Source organism: Lagenorhynchus albirostris, chromosome 7 (genome assembly GCF_949774975.1).
Source record: "Lagenorhynchus albirostris chromosome 7, mLagAlb1.1, whole genome shotgun sequence".
Classification (NCBI taxonomy): Eukaryota; Metazoa; Chordata; class Mammalia; order Artiodactyla; family Delphinidae; genus Lagenorhynchus; species Lagenorhynchus albirostris.
This window is the reverse complement of record NC_083101.1, coordinates 7274801-7295395: the sequence shown is the minus strand read 5'-3', so window position 1 is coordinate 7295395 and position 20595 is coordinate 7274801. Positions and strand designations below refer to the sequence as shown.

The following is a 20595-nucleotide window of genomic DNA, read 5'->3' as shown; positions in this document are numbered from 1 at the left end:
GACGGCCTCAAGCCTCAAGGTCCAGTTAATGAATAAATCTGTTTTCCCTTAAACTGTGGCCTGACTGATTTGCCTTTATATCTTATCCTCTTTTTCCTGAGATGCTATCCAGTCTTACAGAATCAGTGTTCCAGGGAGAATCCGGTGGGAAGCAATATTCAGGTTGAGGATGTGTTGCTCGTGTGTTTGGTGCTATCTGCTGACATGTTGTGGGTGCTTTTCACATTAGTGGAAACAGGTCATGCACAGGTGAATGGTGTTTTCCTATGGAGAGGACGGCAGAGGTCACTGGAGGCAGCAGTAGTCTCTCCTCAGGTCCTGACTCAATCAGTTGTTGATAGCCTTTTTCAGTGGAAACGTGGAAGTCTTAAATTATTAGAGAGGAATGATGTCTGCCTAAAGGAAAGGATTAATTTTACTCTTCCTTATGATTGCTGGGCAGTTCAGAGATGTGTTAATCCGTGGATAATGTGAAGGTCGGTGACTTCTACCCTTCCATCATAGGAGCCAACCTCTGGTCTTGGGATCATTCTGGACAGTGTATGTGGAATGTTTCCCCATCTCCTCTCCCCACTCCTGCAATTGCTACAAGCCCTCGTATCAGGGAAGTCTACTGCCAAGAAGGTACGTTATTCAGTTAGATGCCTAAATAGAGTAGGAGATGTTTTTTAGGAATCCTTTTTGCTTTCCACATTGAAATTTCATTGCCATGGCAAGAATTAGTCTGAGGTTGAATGAAGAATGTCAAAGATAGTGCATCAGTTCTATAAAATTAAATTTAAATCTTTTTATTAAGTACCTATTGTAGATATTTTGGGAGTGAGACAAAATGTGAAGTCCCTTAGTATTTAGATGGAAGAGAGTAAGGGGTCTAAGAAATAAGTAATAAAGCCAGGTGGTATGTAACTAATGTCATCTGAGTGGTAAAGACCATACTGTTCAGGAGAGGCAACTCTGTGTGGAGTGAGGGGGGCCTTGACTTGGGTGTTAAAGAATAATAAGGATTTGACAAGGAGTGCAGAGGCAAGTCTAAGAAGAGTCACAGGGATGGGTTTGTAAGAAGTTTGAGAGTCAGCACAGTCTGGCTGACCACACAGTCTGGCTGAAAGAGCAGAAAAGCAGATGGGAAAGACCCCTTAAATGTCCCCCTGGTAAATGTGTGGCTGAGTTTTTTTTTCTGTGTGTTGGCAGGTGTATAGTTTCTTGGATAAGATGTCTTTCTACAATGAACTTTATAAGCACAAGCCCCATGATGTGATCTCCCATGAAGACGGAACTCTCTGGCGGAGGCAAACACCCAAACTCCTTTACCCTCTTGGTAAGATAGGCAGACCCTGGTTCAGCTGTCTCTTTTCCATGGCCTCTGTGTGGACCTTACTGCTGTTTTAATGCTTCACTTGCATGCCTTTATAGCAGGTCCTTCTCCTCTCCACTGTGCTTGTTGATTTGCTAATAAATTATTAGTTAGTTTCTCACTTTTTTCCATCTTTAGATTGTTTTACTTCAAAAATAATGCATGTTCATTATAACAAGGGAAACAATGCAGAGATACATTTTAAAAAGCTAATCTCTCTTTAGACCTGTCTCCATCAGATGATTAACGTTAAGAGTTTGGTGTGTGTCCTTTTGCACATTCTGTGTTCTTTCAAAATTCATTGTGCAAACTGATTTTATTATATGTGGATCTGACTCATTCTTTTTAGTAACTATGTAATTATTCTTGATGTCCCATAATTTTTTATCTTTTCCCTTCCAGAGGACATTTAGGCTGTGTCAGGTTTTTGCAACTATAAACAATGCTGCTTTGGGGACATATACCTTTATATACTAGTGCTTTTATTTTTAGTATATAGAATCCCCAAAGTGGGATTGTGGGTAAAAGGGTATATACAATAAAATTTTAAAATGCATGTCCACTGACAGATGAAACGGTTTTTAAAAAATGTGGTATATATAGGTGAGACATCAAGTCTTCCTAAGAGCCAAAATGTGGAATATTATTCAGCCTGAAAGAGAACAGGAATTCTGACACATGCTATAACAAGGGTGAACCTTGACGGCAGGATGCTAAATGAAATAAGACAGTCCCAAAAGAACAAACACTGTTCCACTCATATGAGGTACTTAGAGTAGTCAGATTTACAGAGACAAAAGGAGAATGGTGGTCACAGGGGCTGAGGGATGGGGTAATGGAGAATTATTGGTTAATGGGTATAGAATTTCAGTCTTGCAAGATGAAAACAGTTCTTTGGGTGGATGGTAGTGATGGTTGCATAACCATGTGAATGTACTTAATGCCAGTGGACTGAACACTTAAAAATGGTTAAGATGGTATATTTTATGTATTTTTTACCACAATTTAAAAACAATAATAAAAAGTTTTGAATGGTAATGTCAAATTAAGTTGTAGAAAAATGTTGTAGCAATTTCCTTTCCTACTGGCAGTGTATAAGAGTAACAGCTTTACTGTCCTAATCTCGGCATCATTACTGACTTACCCAGTCACCCAGGCACCTACTGTCCCATAAGGTGGTCTTCCTATAGTCATCATTTGAGTGGAGAACCACTCTGCACTCAGCTGTTTTTCAGACACATGGAAAGAGTCACTTCCCCAATGACAAGAGAGGGGTTTTGTTTTTCTTTTTCTTTTTAATGGAAAAAGCTGTAGCAGTGTTGGATACTAGGAAGAGAAACTATGCATCTCTGAGTGATTAAATATTGCTGTCTGTTATAGGAGTCACCTCTTCCTATTAGACTAATTTCTCTCTCTCCCTTCCTTAGGGGGTCAGACCAACCTTCGCATACCTCAAGGCACTGTGGGCCAAGTAATGTTGGACGATAGGGCCTACCTGGTACGCTGGGAATACTCTTATAGCAGCTGGACCCTCTTCACCTGTGAGATTGAAATGCTGCTTCATGTTGTTTCCACTGCAGGTGAGGTCAGCTTTGGGAGACATCTCTGTGGGAAGAAAAATGGACATGCTTAGAGGATTTGGAAGATAGAGAATTTCAAGATAAGATTCAGAACCTTCCAGATTATGATTAGCATAATTTGTTCATCTGGGTCTCAGAGACTGCTCAGTGATCTTAAAGGAATTGTTTTCATTGAGATCACAAGCTTCCTTCCCCCTCAGATGTGATTCAGCACTGCCAGCGGGTCAGACCCATCATTGATCTGGTCCATAAGGTCATCAGTACAGACCTGTCGATAGCAGACTGTCTCCTGCCCATCACGTCCCGCATCTACATGCTGCTGCAGCGGTCAGTATCTGGTAACTCCGCTGGGCTAAAGTCTGCATATGTTCCACTGTGGACAGCCCTGGTGTGGTATCTATCCCCAGCCGAGGGCTTTCCTGTTTTCACATCCCTGCTGCCAGGAGGGATTTGGGAAGAGAACTGGAAAATACTTGGGATGCAACAAGTCGTATTATTCATTTTACTGAGTACAGTGCACTGTTCTCCAACCAGGTTAACAACCGTGATCTCCCGGCCTGTGGATGTCATTGCTTCTTGTGTCAATTGCTTGACCGTTCTGGCTGCCCGGAACCCAGCAAAGGTGAGACACCAAGTCTTCCTAACAGCCGAAAAACGTCACGCTTGGTGTATACCTGAAGACACATGGACATTTGACTCTTCTTTTCCCTTCTCAGGTCTGGACTGATCTTCGTCACACAGGCTTTTTACCTTTCGTGGCCCACCAGGTCTCCAACATGAGTCAGATGATTAGGTGAGCCAGGTCTTAGGGATTAGAGTATATTCCCTGGGCGTATCATATACATTTCAGATCTAAGCTAGCTTCGTTAGTTTTAAAGATGCTTCTCTGCCCGTTTGCTCCTTGTCTGTTCAGCCCTCTCACCGGAAATGAGGGGGGGGCAAGGCAAAAGAGGTGATGGGACTTGGGGCACAGAGGCTGCTTTCCTCTTAGGCCAGCACTGATGGTTCACAGTCTTCAAAGCCTGAGAGAGAGAGACAGAGAGAGAAAGGTATTTCTCATTCACTTTAGGTACGTGGGAGTTAACTTTCCAGTCTAGAGAGTCCAGAGGTTTCTGGATCCAGAGGCTCAACTTCCCCTTTTTAAACCATAGTCACTCTGTACTTTTCCTTGATTCATGGCCACTCGAGCTTGCCTGGTAGACCAGTTATTAATACACAGGCTCCATCTTACTACCTGAACATTCTCTCCTTGCTTTCTTTTGCTTACAAGACGAGGATGTTTTCCTCATGTTTATTTGATTTTTCACTTTTGAGGTTGTATATCAATAAAGTCTTTAATGCTTACCCTGGGTATTAAATAGCCTAGATTTGATTAATTCCTTTGCAGAGCTTTCCTGTTTTATGCCCAAGCCATCTAAATAATAAGAAGAATGCTCTGTGATTATAATTTTTTGAAACCTTTTTTTCCCTCTGCCTCTCTGTCTTTTCCCAGTGCTGAGGGGATGAATGCTGGAGGGTATGGAAACCTCTTGATGAATAGTGAACAGCCCCAGGGCGAGTATGGAGTCACTGTTGCCTTTCTGCGCTTGATCACCACTCTTGTCAAGGTAAAATCTAATCAGATAGAAGCATCTGAAATAGTTTCCCTGCCCCCAGCTACTGTAGTCATTTTGTTTGCAGCTAGACCAGTTGTCCTGAGGTTATGGTGATGACAGTTTTCTGTGTCTTGAGTATTTATTGTGTGCCAGATTCTGTAGTAGACGCTTTGTCTGTGTTAACTTATTTAATACTCAGAGGCTGTACGGTATAATGCCGCAACTCTCAAGCTATTTTGACAGAGCCCAGGGTAATATGTACACATTACATCATATCCCGGGATACACATTGTATGTTTACTTCTAAAGCAGAGTTTCACAGTACAACACTACTTTTATTACGCAAGATGCACTCAGATGTTTTCTAATAAGTTATCTCACAATCCACTAATGGGTCACAGCTCTCTTTGAAAAATACTTGTGTAGCATAGATTTTGGAGTCAGAATTAGGTTTACTTTTCAGGTTGACCACTTACTAGCTGCATGACCTTGGGCAAGTATTGAATTTCTTAGAACCTCTCTAAACTGGGATGATAAATATCTCTGCCTCATGGAGTTGTTGAGAGGGCCACACATGCAAAATACTCAGCACACTTCCTGCCTGCAGGAGTCAGTCAATCAGTGAGTGCTTAAAAAGATAGAAACAATCCTATGTAGAGGTAGGGATATAGATATTGATGTTTATATAAAGAAGCTCCATTTTTAAGATAAGGAAGCTGATGGTAACAAGTAATATTAGGACAAAGAATTTGGACCGTCAGATCTCCTTTCTGATATCCGAGTGATGGGGTAGAGGTTGGGGGTGGTTGGTGATCACGGCAGTGAAACTGGCATTCTCCATCATCAACAGTCCTATATCCTCTGTGTTTAAGATAGACCTCTCTTCTGCTCAGATTTAGCCTTCATCCCTTTCTTTCTTGTAGGTGCCTTTTGTGACATTGTCAAATTGTCTTTTTAGTCCCTTTCTCTGTTCTAGAGAAACCTACAACTTGGATTCAGTTGAACTAGAGTATTCTGATGTTTCTTTTTTTTTTTTCCCACTGATGGCCAAGGTTTGCCCAGATTTCCTTTGGACCTATTTGGACCTATGGTTTTGGAGTTAAATCTCTAGTGACAAAATGACTTACCTTTAAGTGGCATAAACCTTCACAGCATGGTTTCTTGTAGGGGCAGCTTGGTAGTACCCAGAGCCAAGGGCTGGTGCCCTGTGTCATGTTTGTGCTGAAGGAGATGCTGCCGAGTTACCACAAGTGGCGGTACAACTCCCACGGAGTGAGAGAACAGATTGGTAAGGAAAGCGTGGGCAGGGAAGATGGGAGGAATTGCTGGTTCCCTGGATTTTTCTCTCTTGGGATAAGGTTCATCACACAAGGCCGCGTCATTCCTCTGTCTTTTCTGGAGTCCAGGTTGCCTGATCCTGGAGCTGATTCATGCAATACTGAACCTGTGTCATGAGACAGACCTTCACAGCAGGTAGGAGGCGGGTGATTGCTAGAGCTTGGTACTCTCGGATGCTGCCAGTCCGCAAGGGAAGACACAGGCTTCTGCTGTGCAGAGCTAGCTCATTCTTCCAGAGTACTCAACTTGGTTAGGCCCAGAGCTCAGTGCTCCTGGGTTCTGACTTGCTTTCCACCAGGCTGTTTCTCCTTTCTCCCTATGAAGAGAGAAGAGCCAATGAAATGGGAACAAGGTTGTTCCCAGTGAAATTGTACACACACACACACACACACACACACACACACACACACACACACACACACACACACACACACACACACACACACACACACACACACACACACACACACACACACTTTTTTTATGACCTTTACAAAAATTATGCATGTTCATAGGGAAACAGGACTATTAACAAGTTAATGTGTATCTTCTAGGTTTTTTCCTCTGCTTGTACTAACTCTGTACCTTTTATTTCTGTGCCACTGCATATAGATCTGTCTTGTGTTAATGGTTCCATGCATTCCATTGTATGGATTAATAATGATTCATTTCAGTAAGCATATCCATTAATTGATGGACATTTAGATTGTTTCTCAGGGTCTATTTAAGGAAAGGAATCAGAGTGGCTTCCTCTGGCAGCGAGAGCTGATCTGTATCACTAATGTCCAATTGTTTAGGTTTGGACAATACCCTTTCCTTCCAGTAGTAAATTTGGCAGCTCCCCGGTAACTCAGAACATGTCTGTCTTCCAGTCATACCCCCAGTCTGCAGTCTCTCTGCATCTGCAGCCTGGCCTATACGGAAGCAGGACAGACTGTGATCAATATCATGGGCATTGGCGTGGACACTATCGACATGGTGATGGCTGCTCAGCCCCGCAGGTGGGCCTCCCTTGCCACCTTCCCCCATTTATCTTTATTGTGCCTGCATGTTGTAAGAACTTCAGCATTAGAAAGACAACCTTGTTCTTCCTAGGGCGTAGCCTTTGTATAACCTAGTGGCTGCTCTGTAGACTGGCACATGGCAAAGGGAGTTAGTTGATGCTCCTCCTCTCTCCTAGTTTGGACTGGGGCCTCTAAAAGAAGCTGTTGAACTCTGGGATTATTGTTGGAATCTAATTCATGAGAGCACATGTATTGCGAATGAAGTCATATTGTCTGAATCAACTTTGGTTTCCATTTGGCACCCTAGTGATGGGGCAGAGGGCCAGGGGCAGGGCCAGCTGCTGATCAAGACGGTGAAACTGGCATTCTCCGTCACCAACAATGTTATTCGGCTGAAACCTCCTTCTAATGTGGTGTCCCCCCTGGAACAGGCTCTCACACAACATGGTATGTAATTTTCTTCCACTCAGCAGCATTTCTGCCCATAAGTACATACTTCAGGCTGTGTTTTTAGAGGTCAACAATATTTTCTGATGGAACTCTTTGAGGAAATTTGGGAGTGATCACCAGTTCCCATCCTGGACTTAGAAATAAGAAGACTGTATCATACTTCATCTCTTCCTCCTATTGATGACAGAATAATAGTAAAGAACACATGTTCAAAGTTAGACTGTCTAGGTTCAAATTCTGACTTCAACCAGCTTTGACCTTGGGCACGTAATTAAACAACTCTACTTCAGATTTCTCGTCTATGAAGTGGGGATAATAGCAGTATCTACCTTATGAGATTATAATGAAGATTAAATTACTACTTGTAAAACCTGGTACCTGTTTAGTATTGACTGTTATTACTCTTTGACCTTAAACTACTCATTTAATCTCTTTGGGACCCAGTTTCCTCGTTTTCAAGTAGGCGTTTGGGTAATGTCTCTGACCTTTTTCGAGCTGTATCATTTTGGGACTTTTAGCATTTCAGTGTCATGCTTTAATGTGATGCTTTAATGTGGTTAGGTTTTCCTAACCTATTTGTTAACATGCTGTTTTCTTAAAAATGTATCTTTCCTGCTCTTTTTTTTTAAATTTATTTAATCTATTTTTTTTTTATTTTTGGCTGCGTTCGGTCTTTGTGCAGTGCGCGGGCTTCTCACTGAGGTGGCTTCTCTTGTTGCGGAGCGTGGGGTCTAGGCACGTGGGCGTCAGTAGTTGTGGCTCACAGGCTCTAGAGCGCAGGCTCAGTAGTTGTGACACACAGGCTTAGTTGCTCCGCAGCATGTGGGATCTTCCTGGACCAGGGCTTGAACGCATTGTGTCCCCTGCATTGGCAGGCGGATTCTTAACCACTGCGCCGCCAGGGAAGTCCCTCTTTTTCTGCTCTTAATGAATTGGATTGAGCTGTTTACCCCCAATCCTGCCTGTCCCCTTGGCTACTGAAAAAAGAGGATGATACAGCCACCTAGATTTGCTCTGGCCCTCCAAGTACTTGAGAGTAAATTCCCTCACATATATGAGCCTTTTTGAACAGAAGCCTCTCTTAAGAGCTTGAATCAGGCATGCTTTGGTGTCTAAACTGTTTCCTGTACTTCTTCAGGTGCCCATGGGAACAACCTTATTGCTGTTCTTGCCAAATACATCTACCACAAACATGACCCTGCTTTGCCACGTCTTGCCATCCAGCTACTGAAACGTCTGGCCACGGTAGGATCCCACCTAACAAGTCAAAGCCCCAGAAAACTGACTTTGTGCTTGAGACCACTCTTGCTTTCTCCCAAGAGAAGTAGCTAACTTGGACTTTTAAAGTGATGTAGCCATAAAGACACACACACACGCACGCAAATTGTGTTTTATGAGAGGTGTTTTTTTCCCCCGTTTATAAAAGACATACAAATTCATTTAAAAATGTTTATTTAAATGTTACAGATAAATGTAACATAGAAAGTTAAGGTACCCTATGATCTCCTCATTCCAAGAATTCCTATGAGCAGGTTGGTACTCATTTCTCCAGATTTTTTTTATCTGTGCTTATATATTAAGGGATGTTTGGTGTGAGCTTTTGTTCTTTCCAAAAGCAGAATTCCACAATACATACTGTTTTGTGTCTAGCTTTCTTCACTTAACACGATATCCTGCAGTCTTGCCGTGTGGGCACATTTGGAGCTACTTCATTTTCTAATGCTTGCACGGCATGCCATAGAATGGATGCCTCCTAATTTATTTGGACTATTTTCTGTCTTAGTGTTAAACAGTGCTGTAGTGAACATTCTTATCCATAGAACTCTGTAAACTTTTGTTTACAGTTCCTAAAAATTAGATAGATATCAATGGGCATTTTAATTTTTATTAGAAATTTTGAAATTACCCTCCAAAAAGGATTGTAACAGTTTATGCTCCTAAAACCCAAGTCTTGTATCCTTGCCACAGTGGCTTCATCAGTTTTTTAATCTTTGCTAATCTAATAGACAAATCAATATCTTTTTTTTAACTTTGCATTTATTTAACCATGAGAGAGGTTATGCATCTTTTTATGTTGATTACTATTTCTTCTGGGAATCGTTGGGCATCTTTTGCTGTAGTTTGGAATGATGTCTCTTTTGACCCAGAGCTATCCACCTGAATGTTTCCCTTTCTGGCATTTTCCGAGAGTTGCTCAGCACCTTTCTTCAGGAGTCTGTTGAGGTTTCTCTGGAGGTAGAGCTCTAAGCCTGTGTGTCCCGGTCTCCACCAGGTGGCCCCAATGTCAGTATATGCCTGCCTGGGCAATGATGCGGCTGCCATCCGCGATGCCTTCCTGACCCGACTGCAGAGCAAGATTGAGGACATGCGCATCAAAGTCATGATTCTGGAATTCCTCACAGTTGCCGTAGAGACGCAGCCAGGCCTCATTGAACTGTTTCTGAATCTGGAGGTGAAGGATGGCAGTGATGGCTCCAAGGTGAGCCTGCACCTGGGATGAAGCTGGGAGATGGCTCCCTGGGAGGTGGGTGCTGGACTCTGCGGGTCCAGTTGATGGCAGAAGCTGTGGGGCTGAACTCTCACCTGCCCCTCTTGCAGGAATTCAGCCTTGGGGTGTGGAGCTGTCTCCATGTGGTGCTGGAGCTGATTGATTCCCAGCAGCAGGATCGCTACTGGTGCCCACCACTGCTGCACCGTGCAGCCATTGCCTTTCTGCATGCCCTGTGGCAGGACCGTCGGGACAGTGCCATGCTGGTCCTCAGAACCAAGTGAGTCTGTCTCCAGGAGTTACTTAACCTCCAGAGCTCATGTCCTTGTCTGTAAGATGGGGTAACAGTCATTCTGAGAGATTTGTTGTGACAGGTCCCTGGGCACATGCATAAAAGTGCTTAGTGCTTGGGTCGGTGTGTGGGAGTTTATTCTCTTTTTAAAGCTGCCACCAGCAGGTGTAACCTTTACTCTGATGTGTTTACCTTAGAGTTTCCACCTTTTGCATTTCTGCCTTCTGCCAACCCCCCAAAACCATTGTTCGTGAGAAACGGTAGATTCAGATGAGAGTGGCTCACTCAAGCCATTGGACTGAATGGAGCACGCTCTTCTCTTGGAGCCTGTTTTGTCCATGGAACCCTTGATGTTTATGTAGGAGCAAGCGGCCCAGGCAGCAGATGTTAGGGTTGTGGGAGCGATAAAATGTGGGGAAGTAACCACCAAGGGGAGGTGGAGAGAGGAGAAGGGACCGGGTAAGAGAACATGTGATTGCCAACACGTATTTTCTTTTTAGACCCAAGTTCTGGGAGAATTTAACCAGTCCACTATTTGGAACCCTTTCTCCTCCCTCAGAAACATCCGAGGTGAGCAGTGGTGGAGGGAGGGACAGTGACTGAAAGTCCCTGGGAGTCAAGGCTGGGCTGTGAGACTGAGCTGTGGAAAGTGACTCCTCCCCTAATTAAACAACCAGAATGTTTTCTTCACTAGAAACTTCTCTCTCACAGAAGCGCTTGCCTCCTCTTCCTTTGCTGTCTTGCACTGGGAAGGAGAGAGGCATGCCCTGCTCTGTGTTGCTGGCTCTGTGGTCTCTGCTCATTGGAGACACTGTGGACCTGATGCTTCTGCTCTTGCTAGTTAGATGCCCACTCACATTCGACAGGAAATGTGCTTTCTCGTTTTCTAGTGTCGGGTCCCTGCTCTGTTTCCTTGTGGGAGGGCGGGGCACCAGGGGAGAGGTTCTCATGATTCTCTGCTCTCCCCCTCCACAGCCCAGCATCCTGGAAACCTGTGCCCTAATCATGAAGATAATTTGCTTGGAGATATACTACGTAGTTAAGTGAGTCCTTTCCCCTTTTGAGATTTTAATTAGAGGTTTGTGGCGGGGGGACCATGGTAGTCTACGGCTGAGGGCACGGCTGTATGAGCCAAGGCAGAGGAGAGAGCTGGTTTGGAGCCATTTATGGAGGGCCACTGGTCTGTGTCCCTGGCCTGTCCATTGATGGCATTTATGATTGTCAGAAAGAGTTATTGTGAAGCAAACTCCATGTGCTTGGGATTTTATGGAGGAGGAATCCTAGAAAAGGCCTCAGCCTAACCCGTTATGCTGAGCAAGAAGTGTGAGCCCCACACATCAGAGCTGATTGGGAGCTGTCTGCTTTTAAGCCCATGTGAGGTGGTTTTCTCTGCCTCAGCAACGGTCTGTGCACATCACATTCCCATCTGCTTTTAAAACCTAACTGTAGGTTTTGTTTTTCTCGGCACCATAGGGGCTCATTAGACCAGTCTTTAAAAGATACACTCGAGAAATTTTCCAGCGAGAAACGCTTTGCCTACTGGTCAGGGTATGTCAAGTCCTTGGCAGGTCACACGGCTGACACAGAGGGCAGCAGCTGCACCTCCCTGGTAGAGTATCAGATGCTGGTCTCCGCCTGGAGGATGTTTCTCATCATCGCCACCAGTCACGTAAGAACTTCCTGGGGTGTGGTTTTCACTTTGGTATCCTAGCAACGATATGCTGGGATGCCTAGCAGATACACCCCCTTGGGATAAAGAATGAATCAGGATTTTTCTCTGAGAGCTAAAATGTAACAGGTTCTGTGCCAAATATGGGGTGTTTGAGGGCTTTGGAGCAAACGAGACCCTTAAAGAAAGTGCAGAGGAGTCATTTTAAATGCCTTCAGACATTCATGAAACCCTCCTATAGCCACCTTTGCAGCCCTGGATAGGTCCAGGGGCTCCCTTCATTCATCCACCTCTTGTGCACGTGGATAGTTGGCCTTCTCATGCTGGGTGCCCTGTGGACGCTAAGTACATATTTGTTGACTAGTCAGCAGGTAGCTACAACGGCTGCAGCAGCACCCTCTCTAGGAAACAGTTGGTTTTCCTTGGTTCTAGAAACGGCATTTCCTGGGCTTCTTAGAAAAAGAACAGAGGCCATTGTCTCTGCAACGTGTGTCTACAGAGCATTGGTTTTTAGAGAGAGAGTTAACGTTTGGGAAGAATTTGCATTTTTCCTTGGCGCGTGCTCTTTGACAATGCCATGCTGTGGAGTAAGGACTTGATATTGACCTATTTTGCCTTAGGGAATCCAGATTACTATCTTGATTTCATTACTAACTTCAGCTTAATAGATGCCCTTTGTTCCAGGCACACTCTTACATCTTCCATGACTTGTTCCTTAGTGCCAGACTGCCCACAGCCTTGGAGCTTGGCTGTGGCAGAGTGGTTTTGGACCCCTGAGACTGTAGACACACTAAAAGGCTCAACCATCTTGGGGGAATGATTGATTCCCCAGGCAGTAATTTGTGTGTCACCTGCCTTTTAGGTCCTACCTGGGCAGCAGTTCTTGAATTGCAGCTCTGAAAATCTCACCATCCTCTTTTCCCCTAGGAAACCTATCTGGTTTAGTCCAGGATATTGATCATTCATTCATTTAATGGATAGTAATGGAATGCTTACTGTGTGCCAGGCACCGGGATGCAGCAGTGAATAAGGCAAATACAGTCTTTGATCCATGAGAGAGGCAAATTGTGAACAAATTTACAAAGAAATATAGTTTGGGATTGTGGTAGTTCACTTGAAAGACGCTGTGGTAGGGCTTCCGTGGTGGCGCAGTGGTTAAGAATCCGCCTGCCAATGCAGGGGACACAGGTTTGAGCCCCAGTCCGGGAAGCTCCCACATGCTGCGGAGCAACTAAGCCTGTGCGCCACAACTACCGAGACTGCGCTCTAGAGCCCACGAGCCACAACTACTGAAGCCCGTGCACCTAGAGCCCGTGCTCCGCATCAAGAGAAGCCACCTCGGGCTTCCCTAGTGGCGCAGTGGTTGGGAGTCCGCCTGCCAATGCAGGGGACACGGGTTTGTGCCCCGGTCCAGGAGGATCCCACGTGCCGCGGAGCGGCTGGGCCCGTGGGCCATGGCCGCTGGGCCTGCGCGTCTGGAGCCTGTGCTCTGCGGCGGGAGAGGCCACAGCAGTGAGAGGCCCGCGTACTGCAAAAAAAAAAAGAGAAGCCACCTCAATGAGAAGCCTGCACACCGCAAGGAAGAGTAGCCCCGCTCACCACAACTAGAGAAAAAAGCCCGTATGCAGCAACGAAGACCCAACACAGACAAAAATAAATAAATAAAATTTTAAATATATATATATAAAAGAAGATGCTATGGTAGCGACTGCTAAAGGAGGATAGGAGTGGTCGGGAGGCCCTCTCTGAGGAGGTGCTGTCCACACTGAGGCCTGAGTGTGTGAGGAACCTTCCAGAGGGTGCTCTAGGCAGTCAGAGTCACAGATGCAAGGGTCCAGAAGTGGGAAGAGCTTGGTGTGTTCACGGAGGAGGAAGGAGGCCTGTAGGGCTGGAGTCGAGTGAGCACGACAGGGATGATACCAAAATCAGGTGGACCAGATCCTAAGGGGCTCCCAGGCCTTGTAGAGGAGTTTGTGTTTCTAGATGGGTTCCACTGGGAAGCCTTGAAGGGTCTGAGCAGAGGAAGGATGTCATCAGGGGGAGGAGGTGAACCTGGGCTTGGTTCTGACCATGACTAAGGTGGACAAAGAAACAGCAGGGCCCTCAAGCCCCATTTTAAACAGGCAGTCGGTGAGGACCCCACCTTTCTTGGCTTTTAGAGTCTGGGAAATTTTCCAGACGTTTTTTTCCCGTTCCTTTGCAGGCGGAGATAATGCACCTGACCGACTCTGCAGTGCGTCGCCAGCTCTTTCTTGACGTGCTCGATGGGACCAAGGCGTTAGTAAGTGTGTCTGGGAGATTTCCCATTCCTCCCAGGGAGAAGGTCTCCGAGGTCAAATAGCTGCTCGCAGCCTGCAGCCGCAAGAGTGGTCAGGTCAAAGGGCTCAAGTGGCCTGGGAGGCCCGAGGCTGCAGTGGGAGGCAGAGGCCTGCTGCTGCCGTGCCAACCCCTGGCCTCTTCCCCGTGACCCATCCCTGTGAGCTTGCTGCTGGGAAAGAAAGGCCTGAGGCCGAAGGTGCCTGCGGATGGAGCTCACATCTTCCCGCCTCGTCAGCTCACAGGAAGCCTGATGTTAACTGTGTGCCGTCTCCCCTCAGCTCCTAGTCCCCGCCTCCGTGAACTGCCTCCGCCTGGGCTCCATGATGTGCACTCTGCTGCTTATTCTTCTCCGGCAGTGGAAGAGGTGAGCCCTGTGACAGGAGGGGCGGCCTGTCCCATCCTCTTTAGTGATGCTTGCCTTACCCTTCCCGAAGGAGAGGAAGTGGGTGTGAAATGGGCTGGGCTCCCCTCATGGGGAACGGGACTCAGGCAGACACCTGATGTGAGGCTCACTGCTCCACAGGCATCCTGAGGGGGAGCAGGGCAGTGTGTGGCCTTTCTCTGAGGTGTGTCCTCCCCGCCCTCTCCTCTCCACGTTGCTTCTAGTGAGTTAGGTTCTGTGGATGAAATCCTCAGACCCTTGACGGAGATCCTGGAGGGAGTGCTGCAGGCAGACCAGCAACTCATGGAGAAGACTAAGGCCAAGGTGTTCTCAGCATTCATCACGGTGCTGCAGATGAAGGAGATGAGAGGTGAGGGGCAGAGAGGAGCCGGTGGAGCGGTCTCCTGGCCCCTGTGCCAGCCAGCCTGGACAGGGCTTCCTCCACTTCAGAGCCAGATGTTTCTCCTGTGAGGCTTGAGTTTTTGGTCTCGGAACTCTTATCTTCAGGAAAACTCTTTTTCTCCTCCCCTCCCATGGGACAGATGCCTTGGTGAGCATGACAGCATCCCCTCCCGTTTGCTTTGCAGTGAGCGACATCCCCCAGTACTCCCAGCTGGTGCTGAACGTCTGTGAGACCCTCCAAGAAGAGGTGATTGCACTCTTCGACCAGACCCGCCACAGTCTGGCATCAGGCAGTGCCACAGAGGACAAGGACAGCATGGAAACTGATGACTGCTCCCGGCCCCGGCACAAGGACCAGCGGGATGGGGTGAGGGGGCACCCTGTCTGTCCTTCCCACACTCATCCACAGATATGAACTGCTGCCTCGTCTGTGCCAGGCCCTGGGGCTGATTAGTGACCAAGACAGTCACAGCCTGATGGGGAAAGTTAATAAATCAGACTGTGCAGAGATGTGTCAGAATTCCATTGTGGAAAGTCCTGCAGGGGTGAAACAGGGAGAATGTGCAGCATGGAGTTCTCACATCATCTAGGGACTCAGAAAGAAAGTGCCCTTTCAGCAGTGACTTAAAGAACTGGTAGAGAGCCGTGCAGGCCACGGGAGCAGGGGAGCTTCAGGCAGCAAGGACAGCGTGTACTGAGCTGTGGGTAACAGTCATCTGGTGTGAGCCAAGATGAAGTGAGGCCTGGAGAGCTGGGGGCTAGATGACCAGCAGCCTTGTCAGGGTCTTTGGTCTGGCTCCTAAGTGAAATAGGAAACGATTTAAGGATTTTAAGCAAGGGAGAGGAAACATGAGATTTGTACTTTAGAAAGTGTGCTGGATGTGGTATGGAACACTTTTTCAAACTGTGGGTCAGGACCTATAAATGAGTCCTGAGCTCATTTGGTTACAACCAGCATTTTTTTTTTTTTTTTTGCGGTACGCGGGCCTCTCGCTGCTGTGCCCTCTCCCGTTGCGGAGCACAGGCTCCGGACGCGCGGTCTCAGCGGCCATGGCTCACGGGCCCAGCCGCTCTGCGGCATGTGGGATCTTCCCAGACCGGGGCATGAACCCATGTCCCCTGCATCAGCAGGCGGACTCTGAACCACTGCGCCACCAGGGAAGCCCCACAACCAGCATTTTTTAAACGAAGTAGAATAAAACATAAACGAAAATATCTGTGCTTTGCAGGAGATAAGGGTAGGTTTAATGAAAACATGTAAGTATGCCTATACTGGAGCACAGTATAAACCGTATTATTACTTTGGGTGGCTCGTGGTCAACAGTAAGTGTGAAAAGCCACTGGGATGAAGAATGGAGTAGAGAGGATCCAGAGAGAATGAAGCCCATTTAGTAGGTGACTGCAATAGTGCAGCTAGAGGGGAGGCCACTTTGACTCCACGCAGCCGCGGGCTCGGGCGGGGGGATGGGGAGGAGCGCTGACATGGCTTGATGGCAGTTTCGGGTGGTGGGGAGGGCACTGGAGTCCTGTCTCAGCCGGCTCACTCGGAGCGGGGGTGACTGGGGGCAGTCCGTCCTCTTCCTCCCCTCCTCCTCCCCCTGCACTGCCTCCTTCCCTTTCACCCATCTTTGCCCCTGGGCCCCAGCAGGTGTGTGTCCTGGGCCTGCATCTGGCCAAGGAGCTGTGTGAGGTGGACGAGGATGGCGACTCGTGGCTGCAGGTGACCCGCAGGCTCCCCCTCCTGCCGACCCTCTTCACCACCTTGGAGGTGAGCCTTCGCATGAAGCAGAACCTGCATTTCACTGAGGCCGCGCTGCACCTGCTCCTTACCCTGGCTCGCACCCAGCAGGTAGGAGGCAAGCCCGCGGGAGCCTCTTTGCTTATGCTGGGTGGGTTCTGATGCTGCCTGTGAGTCTCCCAGCCCAAGACCTCCACCTGCCCTTGGGTGGGGTGGCTGCGGTGACAGCTTCCATCTTATTCTGCATCTTTCCCTCCCAGGGGGCCACAGCAGTGGCTGGAGCCGGCATCACCCAGAGCATTTGTTTGCCCCTCCTGAGTGTGTACCAGCTCAGCACCAATGGGACAGTGCAGGTGAGTGCCAGTGGCCTGCCACTGCCTCCCCCAGCCCCCCTTGGTGCTTTCACTTGCCCCAGAAGTTGCTCTCTTTAGTGGCCTAGTTAATGCACTGATGGTGCAGAATCCTCCCTGCCCCCAGACTGACCTCTAGCAAGAGAAGCTCACACAGTTAGTTAGTGCTGGACGCGGGTCTAGAACCTAGATTCCTGTAACTGCTGCCTTCGGACCCCGTCTGGCCCTGCTGCTGTCCATTCCAGGAGCTTTTCTATTCCGACCAGCCAGGCTGCCTCAGTTGCTGGGCTGCAAGGAGGCCCCGCTCTACCTGTCAGCTGGGTTCCTCGGCGCTGTCGTGATTCTGTCTGTTGTTTGTGTCTCAGACGCCCAGCACCTCTCGGAAGTCGCTGGACGCCCCCTCTTGGCCGGGTGTCTACCGCCTGTCCATGTCCCTGATGGAGCGGCTCCTCAAAACCCTGCGCTACAACTTCCTGACCGAGGCCCTGGACTTCGTGGGGGTTCACCAGGAGCGGGCCTTACAGGTGAGGGGCCGCTGGGATCCTTGGGGTCGGGGCTTGGGGTTCAGGGGCGTCTGGACTGTTCGGGTCTGAGGCTTGGCAGTTGAGCGGTGCCAGTGCTCCCGCTTCTGAGATGCCGTGAGGACTGTTGGCTGACAGGCCGAGCAGTGTGGCTGCCCTGCTGAGCGAGGGGAACGGTCTGGGATCCGCTCAGACAGAAACCTCTTAGTCAGAAACCGCTTCGTCCAGCCCCCTGTTAACGCTGCCCCCTCAGCGTATGTGGACCCAGGACCTCTCCTCCCTGCGGGAGGGCGGGAGCAGGCGTGGTAGGTCCCTGAGTCACCCCATCCTTCCCCGTGTCCCCCCTCCCAGTGCCTCAATGCGGTGAGGACGGTGCAGAGTCTGGCATGCCTGGAGGAGGCGGACCACACCGTGGGCTTCCTCTTGCAGCTCTCCAGCTTCAGGAAGGAGTGGCACTTCCACCTGCCTCAGCTTATGCGGGACGTCCAGGTGGGGCCTCAGACCTGCTTCTTGAAGGGTCTGGGGAAATGCTCGGAGGGGATGGGGCAGGCAGTGAATCGCAGGCCTGTTCCTGGAATGTGGGCTTTTTCTTTAGGTATCACAGGGTTTGGTTTCACACTGCTCCCCTCTGGAGCCGAATTTTCCCTCCACAGGACAGGGCAGCCTCATAGGTTGAGAAGCTGGGCTCTGTGGGATCGACCTTGGTTTGCATCCCTTAGAACAGGACTTGGGAGCCAGCCGAAGAGGGGGGCAGGGAAAGAACACAGGCTCTGGAGTCAGACAGGCCTGTCATTTGCTGGTTGTGTGAGCTTGGCGAAGTTACTTCACCTCTCTAAGCCTTTTTCTTCTTCTGTAAGATGGGAAAATTATCCCCATCTTACTTATTTACTTAGGACCTCATACTGTGCCTGGCATCTAGCTGGGTCCCAGGGAAACCGTCCAGGCATCTGTTGACCCACAGTTTGCAGTCGAGCGTGCTTGGTGGCGTGAGATTTTGAGCTAGAGAATGTAGGGAGGGGCTCAGGGGGCCAGAGAAGTACGTTGTTACCATAGAGACCTGCATGGTCGGTCTAGTTGGTTGGGCTGCTGCCTCGAGGCTCCCCCTCACCCCTCCCCTGGGTTTGCTGCAGGTAAACCTGGGCTACCTGTGCCAGGCCTGTACCTCCCTCCTGCACAGCCGCAAGATGCTGCAGCACTACCTGCAGGTAACTGAGCCCTTGTCCGCTGCTGCTGCCTGGACCGCCTCACCCCTGGCTTCCGTGGGCTCCAGCCATCTCTTGTCTCCTCCCCAGAACAAAAACGGGGAGGGCATCCCCTCGGCTGTCGCCCCCCGAGCTCAGCGGCCACCCACAGCTGCCCCCTCCTGCTCCTCCTCCAAGCAGCCCACTCCTGACACACAGGCCTCGGAGCAGCGGGCCTTGCACACCGTCCAGTACGGGCTCCTCAAGATCCTCAGCAGGACCCTGGCGGCCCTGCGCCACTTCACCCCCGACGTGTGCCAGATCCTGCTGGATCAGGTACCAGCCACCTGTGCCACCCGCCTCCAGCGGAGCCGTGAGGGCTCTGCTGTGCCCTGCTCTGCACCAAGAGCTGCCTGGGCCCTCTGGGGCCCTACATCGCTCTCGTCTTGCCTTGCCTTGCAGTCCCTGGACCTTGCTGAATACGACTTCCTGTTTGCCCTGAGCTTCACCACTCCCACCTTTGACTCCGAAGTGGCCCCCTCTTTTGGGACCCTTCTGGCCACAGTGAATGTGGCCCTAAACATGCTTGGTGAGGTAAGTTGGCCCCTCAACCCAAGTCTTCCCGTGGGCACGTTTATCTAGCCTTCCCTTCATCAAGTGAGTGTGATAGAGCCGACCTGTAAGAATTAGCGTGAGACTTAAATGAATAACTGATGAAATAGCTTAATGTAGGCCCTGCAAAATGGAAGCTCTCAATGAGTTGGAGCTGTTACTGTTACCTTATTTTTTTAACCCCCATTTCTTTTTCTCCAGCTGGACAAGAAAAAGGAGCCTTTCACCCAGGCAGTGGGGCTCAGCACACAAGCGGAAGGGAGCAGAACACTGAAGTAAGAAAGCCTCCTTCCGGGATTGGTTTGGGGCTGGGGCAGTCTTGGGCGGGCTCTTCTCTTGGCGCAGTGGCCCACCGCACACTGCCAGCTTGGCCCTCCCTGCAGCAGCGCCCAACCTGCCCTCCTCCAGGTCCCTCCTGATGTTTACCATGGAGAACTGCTTCTACCTGCTCATCTCCCAGGCAATGCGTTACCTTAGGGACCCGGCTGTGCACCCCCGGGACAAGCAGCGGATGAAGCAGGAGCTCAGCTCAGAGTTGGTAGGATGGGTAGGGGGCCCTGCCTGGTGGGGCAGGGCCACTGGGGAGGGGCCCCAGGAGGTCCCAGTCCCCCACTTCCTGTGGCCAGCCCTGAGGGTGGGGGATGCGGGGCCTCATCAGGTGCTTTTTCTCTTGCAGAGCACTCTGCTCTCCAGCCTCTCACGCTACTTCCGCCGGGGAGCCCCCAGCTCCCCTGCTGCTGGCATCCTTCCCTCGCCTCAGGGCAAGTCCACCTCTCTCTCCAAGGTCAGCCCTGAGAGTCAGGAGCCTCTGATCCAGCTAGTGCAGGCCTTTGTCCGGCACGTGCAAAGATAGGGCCTCGGGCCCGCCGCCACTCTCCACCAGCCTGCATGGGAGCCCTGGGCAGTAGGGGTGCTGCTGGCCTGAGGGGCCTGTCTGGGGCTGAGAGCAGCTCCTGTCACCCTCCCCAGAGTAGCCACGACTCCAGCCACCAGCCCCCAGCATTATTTTTGTAATAGATCAAGAGGTCAACAGCGGGGAGCCACGAGTGGGCTGCGCTCACAGTCTCATGTTCAGAATGCCCCCAAGAGGTGTATTCCTTTCCTTCAAGCATTCCCCACAGCACTTGACCCTGGCCCCGGGGAGAGATGGGGGAGCCAGCGTCACGTGCAACCAGGAGAGGCTGTACGCACGGGTTTGAGAATCTGTTTTCCACGCTCTGTTCTTGCAGTTTTGGGTAATATTGTGGTCTATTTATACAAATATTAAAATACTGTTTATACACAACCGTGTGGGGTGTACCTTCAAAGCCCAAGGACTAG

General features: G+C 49.3%; 1 protein-coding gene across 3 annotated transcripts in view; it reads left to right on the top strand.

The window, feature by feature from the left end:
• The window catches only part of NUP188 (nucleoporin 188), a 43647-nt gene extending 23087 nt beyond the window's left edge, over positions 1 to 20560 (top strand). For 2 of the 3 annotated variants that reach the window (XM_060154127.1, XM_060154130.1), the window contains 31 exons: positions 505 to 624; positions 1192 to 1318; positions 2782 to 2934; positions 3135 to 3261; positions 3469 to 3556; positions 3651 to 3727; positions 4427 to 4541; positions 5697 to 5817; positions 5936 to 6002; positions 6740 to 6868; positions 7179 to 7318; positions 8460 to 8566; positions 9594 to 9800; positions 9920 to 10089; positions 10602 to 10671; positions 11077 to 11144; positions 11575 to 11770; positions 13974 to 14051; positions 14368 to 14453; positions 14696 to 14841; positions 15059 to 15240; positions 16522 to 16722; positions 16872 to 16964; positions 17327 to 17485; positions 17834 to 17971; positions 18613 to 18687; positions 18775 to 18999; positions 19126 to 19257; positions 19477 to 19550; positions 19684 to 19813; positions 19952 to 20560. In XM_060154127.1, the coding sequence (XP_060010110.1) occupies positions 505 to 624; positions 1192 to 1318; positions 2782 to 2934; positions 3135 to 3261; positions 3469 to 3556; positions 3651 to 3727; positions 4427 to 4541; positions 5697 to 5817; positions 5936 to 6002; positions 6740 to 6868; positions 7179 to 7318; positions 8460 to 8566; positions 9594 to 9800; positions 9920 to 10089; positions 10602 to 10671; positions 11077 to 11144; positions 11575 to 11770; positions 13974 to 14051; positions 14368 to 14453; positions 14696 to 14841; positions 15059 to 15240; positions 16522 to 16722; positions 16872 to 16964; positions 17327 to 17485; positions 17834 to 17971; positions 18613 to 18687; positions 18775 to 18999; positions 19126 to 19257; positions 19477 to 19550; positions 19684 to 19813; positions 19952 to 20128 (3978 nt within the window). In that variant the 3' untranslated portion in view covers positions 20129 to 20560. The remainder of the gene's footprint in view (positions 1 to 504; positions 625 to 1191; positions 1319 to 2781; positions 2935 to 3134; positions 3262 to 3468; positions 3557 to 3650; positions 3728 to 4426; positions 4542 to 5696; positions 5818 to 5935; positions 6003 to 6739; positions 6869 to 7178; positions 7319 to 8459; positions 8567 to 9593; positions 9801 to 9919; positions 10090 to 10601; positions 10672 to 11076; positions 11145 to 11574; positions 11771 to 13973; positions 14052 to 14367; positions 14454 to 14695; positions 14842 to 15058; positions 15241 to 16521; positions 16723 to 16871; positions 16965 to 17326; positions 17486 to 17833; positions 17972 to 18612; positions 18688 to 18774; positions 19000 to 19125; positions 19258 to 19476; positions 19551 to 19683; positions 19814 to 19951) is intronic. The other variant, XM_060154129.1, reaches the window with a different exon arrangement.
• The last annotated feature ends 35 nt before the right edge of the window (positions 20561 to 20595 follow it).